Genomic DNA, 7,051 nt, shown 5'->3' with positions numbered 1-7,051 from the left:
ATTTTAACAGAGTATGATATTAAATACACTACACAAAAAGTTATCAAGAGTTGTGTCATTACCGACTATCTGGCTCACCATCCCGTCGAAGATTATCAGCCAATGAAGTTTGAACTTCCTGATGAGGATGTTTTATTCCTGGATCAATATTTTAACAGACCAAACCTGGATGAAGGACCCGAATCGGGAGCATGATGGACGCTCATGTTGAATGGTGCCTCTAATGTTGTGGGTAATGGTATTGGTGTTGTTATTACTTCTCCTACTGGATTCCATATTTCGTTCACTGCTCGTATTTGTTTTGATTGCACAAACAATACAACGGAGTATGAGGCTTGCATTATGGGACTCAAAGCTGCGATTAACATGAGGATTAAGTTTCTTGAAGAGTATGGGGATTCTGCACGTGTGATTTGTCAAATCAATGGAGATCGGGAAACTCGGCACCCAAATCTTATCCCCTACAGAGATCATGCGATGAAGTTGATTCCTTATTTTGAGGAGATCACTTTCAGCCACATCCCAAGAGAAGAGAACCATTTGGCTGATGCTCTAGCTACCTTAGCTTCAATGTTCAAGGTTAAGTGGGAGAATGAAGCACCTTCCATCATAATTATCCGGTTAGATGAACCGGAATTTCGCTATGTAACTGATGATGATCTTCAAGATGACAAGCCTTGGTATGTTGATATCAAGAGGTACCTCGAAAAGCAGAAGTATCCTAAAAATGCAACGATTACGGATAAGAAGATGTTGAGAAAGTTGTCAGCTAAATTCTTTTTGGATGGAGATGTGTTGTACAAGCGGAATTATGACTTTGTACTGCTCAGATGCGTGGATAGACACGAAGTAGAGAAAATTATCAAATAAGTTCATGAGGGATCATTCGGAACGCACTCCAGTGGTCATACCGTGGCGAAAAAGATTTTTCGAGCAGGTTACTATTTGATGACCATGGAGACCGATTGTTGCCTTCATGCTAAAGCCTGTCACAAGTGCCAGATTTACAGAGACAAATTACATGTTCCTCCTTTGCCTTTGAATGACATGACTTATCCTTGGCCCTTCTCAATGTGGGGCATCGATATGATCGGATGAATCGAGCCTACCACTTCTAATGGACATCGCTTCATCCTGGTAGCAATCGATTACTTCACCAAGTGGGTTGAAGTTGCTTCCTATGTGAATGTGCCCAAGCAAGTTGTTACCCGCTTCATCAAGCAGAACATCATTTGTCGTTACGGAATTCCAGAAAAGATCATTACTGATAAAGGATCTAATCTGAACAACAAGATGATGACTGAATTATGCCAGAAATTCAAGATCAAGCATCATAACTCTTCTCCCTACCGTCCGAAGATGAACGGAGCAGTCGAAGCAGCTAATAAGAACATTAAAAAGATTATGCAGAAAATGGTTGTGACTTATAAGGATTGGCATGAGATACTTCCTTTTGCGATGCATGGCTATCGAACTTCGGTACGCACTTCGACCGGGGAAACCCCCTTCTATTTAGTTTATGGCATGGAGGCAGTATTTCCTATAGAGGTTGAGTTTCCCTCTCTTCGCCTATTGACAGATGTCGAGCTTGATCAAGCCGAATGGGTACAGAACCGACTAGATCAGTTGAACCTGATTGAAGAGAAGAGGATGACTGCTATATTTCATGGGCGGGTATGCCAGAAGCGGATGAAGACGGTATTCGACCGGAACGTTCGTCGTCAGAGCTATTTAGTGGGTGACCTTGTTCTGAAAAGAATTATTCTACCTTAGTCAGATCCCAGGGGCAAGTGGACTCCGAATTACGAAGGACCTTTCGTTGTCAAAAAGGTTTTCTCCGAAGGAGCCATGATGCTAGCCACTATGGATGGAGAAGATTTTCCACTCCCTATTAACACAGACGTAGTCAAAAAATATTTTGCATAAAAGAGACCCGCTAAGTCGACGGCTTAGGCAAAAATGGGCATCCCGGCGAGCAAAAAAAAAGAAGAATAAAATCTCAGGCAAAAATTAGGGATAAAAAAAGAAGAAATGAAAAGAATTGCACACCCGCTAAGTTGAAACCCTGAAAAGGCAATTTAGGGAAAAAAAAGAGTATCCCGGTGGATCGAAAACCCGAAAGGACGATCCAGGCAAAAGTTAGGGATTAAAAGCGAACGACTACGTCTTGCATTGGATCTTCGATTTCACTTTAGACAAAATTTTGAAGGCCAAGAATCGATCCAATCATTTTCTTCACAAAGCAACGGGATGAGAGTGTTGAGGACATAAGAGCCATAGCCGAACTAGAACCTGATGGATATCTGTTCACCGTTGCCATTTTGTAAATACTAGTTTGTTTTACTTTTGGCAATCACCTCTTTCTAGGGGTTGCTTCTGTAGCGGTGTATTCGTCACTTTATGATTTATTGATTAAACCAAAAGCAAAGCATACAAAGATATAGAGTCGCCACCGCATTTTTATTTATCCAAAGGATTGGCTAAAGAGCGAACAAAAGCCTAAGAAGTTTTACACATAGAAAACTAATGAAAAGATCAGAGATCGGGGTAAGGGGTAAATTACGCAATGGGAAGGTGTTAGGCACCCAAAACGTCCTAGGTACTCCTAGGGAGCCCTTTTCACACTTGTTGAATGAAATGTTATTTGTTTATGAAATATTTATTGTGCAAACATGATTGAAGGGATGAGAAAAGAATATACAAGTTATTATTTTTTGTGTTTGAACGGATGAACCCGTTGCCTACGTACCTTTCCATGGAAGGCAAGGATCAAAACGCCGTAGTTCGGCTAAAAGATTTCCAAAAAAGTATGAGTGGGTTCATTTTAAAACAAAAGCCCTAAGGTCTTTCATTATCAATGGGAGAAAACTCAACCTGAATCAACAATCCACCATGCGAGGACGGCTTCAACATACTAGTGAGGGGTTAACCCTATAATAAGTATGGAAGACTTACAATCAACTCACTAAGGATATGGTAAGATTTACATCAACCACTATGATAATTGAAACCTATGGCTAATGTATGAAAAAACTTAACAAGAATGGACAAAGCCACAAAACAATTGAATGTGTGAAGTTAATTGATTATGAATATTCACAAAATATGGTCAAAGTATGATTAGGATTCAATTCAGAAAGAAGTATTATCAAAAGTGAAGTTTGAAAATCAAGGGCTTAAGGCCCAGGTTTCTAATTTGAAAAGACATGAAGATGTTTGCACAATATTTTTCAAGTTTGAATTTAACAAGTAAAAGGAGGTTTAGGACAAAAAGGTGAAGGGTGAAGGAGTGTAAAACTTCTTAGATGTTCACCTCTTGAGATCATATGTAGATGATCCAAGTGGTTCCTTTGGAATAGGCAATGAGTAATAATAAATAAACAAAGCAAATGGATATCGGATGCCAATCAATGGACTTACACCAATCTCACAAACAAAAGGTGGATACCGGATACCAATCAATGGATTTACACCAATCTCCTAAAACAAACATGGATATCAGATGCCAATCAATGGACTTACTCTAATCTCCCAAAACAAAACAAAACATGGATATCAGATGCCAATCAACTGGAGTTATACTAATCTCCAAAGAAATGATCATGGGAAACAAATGCCAATAAATGGACTTACAATTGACTCCTCACATACAACAAACAAAACAAATGCAATAAGCAAAAAGGAAACAAGTGGCCAATAAATGGTCTTACACTCGACTCCAAGGAAATAGGATGCCAATAAATGGTTTTAGTCCCAACTCCTTCCAAATCATAGGAACAATGGCCAATAAATGGACTTACAATTGATTCCTCAATGGACAAACAAAGATGTCACAAAGATATGAACAATGATCATGAAGTAATGAACAATTAATGATGATAAATGCACACAGGCACACAAGCAAACATGCACAGATGAATCAGGCAATCAACCAAACAAGTCAATTAGCACACACTATACACAAGCAATTAGGCTCAAACAAGGTTAGGCTTTAAAGCCAACTGGAATGGGGTATGTTGTGCTCTTAACCCTAACATTGAGAGTTAGGGTGAAGCAGATGAAATGGAGATGAGGGGTGTGCCTCATAGCTCTTATCCCTGGTCAGGGAGAGCTTTAAACAATAGAAAGTGTGGGAGTTCAGAAAGTTGGAACTCTTCTCCACAAGTGATTGACTCTATAAGATCTTGGGTTAGTATTCACAATGCATCAACACTTTGTGTGAGCAAGGTGAAGGACACACTGACTAGCAGGAGATGGATTACACATCTCTTTTATCTGCCAATTGCCTTATCAAAGGACTTTTCCTGCTTGGCACAAAAAGTAAACAATCACAAGCATTGCCTCTTAAGGAGGACTTCAGACAGGTGCCTACCAATAACAGTAGGTCTTCCAGACTACATGAAGAAGAGATGATCCGTCGAAGTAATACACTCACCAGGAACAGAGACTCTAACAGGACTCTCGTGGGGATAAAGAAAAAAGAATGCGTGAGCAGGACACGACTCTGAATTAGGGGACACAAAAACTGACACAGCGTGAACAAGACACGACTGGACTGGAGACCTCACTGGGGAATGAAGGACTCAAACTGGGGAAAAGAAGGATTCCAAAGGAAAATACATCCATTGGAAATACACAAGCTGACTCAAACTATCCACAAAGGATACTTTGGATAAAAATCCAGAATCAGACTGGGGAAAAGATTCACAAAGAATCTCCCTGCCGGGGAAAATGCATATATTGGGGAAAACGCCAATACAGCAAAAGGGTAAAATCACCACAAGAAACTCCACTAGAGAAGGTCTAACAAAGAGACTCTCCTGGAGAAGCAAAAAAGAATGAGGTGTTACCGGCATAAGGGTAACAAACTCAAAGAGACATGTGATCTAAACACCGGTATAAGGGTGAGAGAACAACAAGCTCAGGAAGAATGAATATCTATGACCGGTATAAGGGTGATAGATATCAATCGACTAAACATCTGAGAAAGACATAAAAAGGTACATCAACTCAGGAAAATCTGACTCCACAGGGGACCAAAGTCATAATAGGGAGCAGAAAGGAAGGAACACCAGGGATACCGGTTACTGGGTATATAATAGGTGACCGACCAAAGACGTGGATTGGTATATATGCCAAAACACTCATCATCCGAAAGGAGGGCTTGAAAAAGCAAATCGACTTACAGGATGGACATTCGAATCCACAACGGGAAAACGAATCTTACTCAGCTGGGGACACAAACCCAAAGAGTGCATGAGATATAACATCCATTATCGTCAGAACATGGATAGTATACTCGCATGAGATATATTATCTATTACCGTCAGAACGTAGATAATATACTCGCATGGAAGGAAACACCAGAGATACCGGTTACTGGGTATATAATAGGTGACCTACCGAAAACGTGATTTGGTATATACGCCAAAACACTCATCATCCGAAAGGATGGATATTCGATTCTACAAAGAATACGAACCTTACTCTACTGGGGAAAATCAACAAAGGACTCCAACCAAAGAGCGCATGAGACATATTATTCATTACCGTCAGAACGTGAATAATATACTCGACAGGAAGAGACACCAGAGATACCGGTTACTGGGTATATAATAGGTGACCTACCGAAAGGAGAGACAATCGTTACCAACAACAACAAGGTAAACGAAAGACAACTCACAGGGGATAAATTGCAAGCATCCGGCAATTATCCAAAAACAAAGAATATTCGATTCCGCAAAGGAAATAACGAATCTTACTCGACTGGGGAAACACAACAGGCTTCGACTGAAGAGTGCATGAGATATATTATCCATTACCGTCAGAACGTGGATAACATACTCGCATGGAAGATTATCCACAACCGGTTACTGGGTTAATAAAGGATAAATCGACCGAAAAGAAAGGAATCGGGATACCAGAACCAGGTATATAAAGATGACCGATCAAAGGGAGCAACAACATTACCAACAAAAAGGGTAAATGAAAGATGACCCGCTGGGGATAAATTGCATAAACAGCAATTATCCAGGCACTTACTGGGGATACAATTGCTAGCAACCGGCAATCGTCCAGAAGCAAAAGAGGGAATATCGACATCGAATATTGAATGAAGATAACCACAAAGAGTAACCATCATCAGTTAGGATGAACAACAAGGTTAACTCTGCAAAAGGGAGAAATTAAGGTTTACAACTACCGAATACGGGGTAGAAGACCAAAACTCTGGCTAAGGATAAAATTGCTAGCAATCGGCAATTATCCGCAAGAAAGCACAGACTCCGTTGGGGATAAAACCACAACAACAGGATTTACAACTACCGAATACGGGGTAGAAGACCGCAAAATCCACCATCAACCAGAACGAACCACAAAGGTTACATTTGCTAGGGGAAAAGAGATAGGACTTACGACTACCGAATACTGGGTAGTAGCCATCAACTCTGATGAGGATAAAAAGGATTAGGGTTTACATCCACCGAATACTGGGTAGAAAACCAACAACTCTGCGTGGGGAATGGAAGAATCACAAATCCGCACGGGAAGCAAAATATGGTTTATAACGAACCACCAACTCCTGCTGAGGAACAAAAGGTATATAACCACAAATTCCGCCAAGAGGGAAAAGGAACAAAGGACTTACAACTACCGGTATAAGGGTACAGGCCCAAAAAGATTCCGCTGGGGATAAAAAGAATTATTTCCGGTTATTGGGCAATTTATTCATTTATTCCACAAGGAAGCACAAGAAACAGTTGACAAATAGCCAATTCAGGATTGAACCGAAAAGACAGACTGAATCAAGACTCGTCCTAATGAGGATATAACTCAAATAGGAAAATCCATCCCAATATATATGTTGGGAGGAAACGGAAGAAACCGTCATCCACGAGGGTATATCTCAGTGGGGAACTGCAGAAGGAAAGACAGACACTTTCTGCTTATGGGGCTGACTCTACATTGAGAGATTAGACACCCGACATCTGCTTGGGGGAAGATCTATAAAGAGATCTATATCACCAATAGCAGGGAACAACAAATAACAGAT

At 40.4% G+C, this 7,051-nt stretch overlaps 1 protein-coding gene across 1 annotated transcript; it reads left to right on the top strand.

Annotated features, from left to right (window-relative positions):
- Window positions 1-204: 204 nt before the first annotated feature.
- On the top strand, window positions 205-870 carry LOC127104144 (uncharacterized). Its single transcript, XM_051041347.1, has one exon. It carries the CDS (start codon window positions 205-207, stop codon window positions 868-870), a length of 666 nt encoding a protein of 221 aa, XP_050897304.1.
- The last annotated feature ends 6,181 nt before the right edge of the window (window positions 871-7,051 follow it).

This window comes from Lathyrus oleraceus, chromosome 7 (genome assembly GCF_024323335.1).
Source record: "Lathyrus oleraceus cultivar Zhongwan6 chromosome 7, CAAS_Psat_ZW6_1.0, whole genome shotgun sequence".
NCBI classification, from domain to species: Eukaryota; Viridiplantae; Streptophyta; class Magnoliopsida; order Fabales; family Fabaceae; genus Lathyrus; species Lathyrus oleraceus.
Note: the sequence above shows the minus strand (reverse complement) of the source record. Positions and strands in the feature narration are given on the sequence as shown.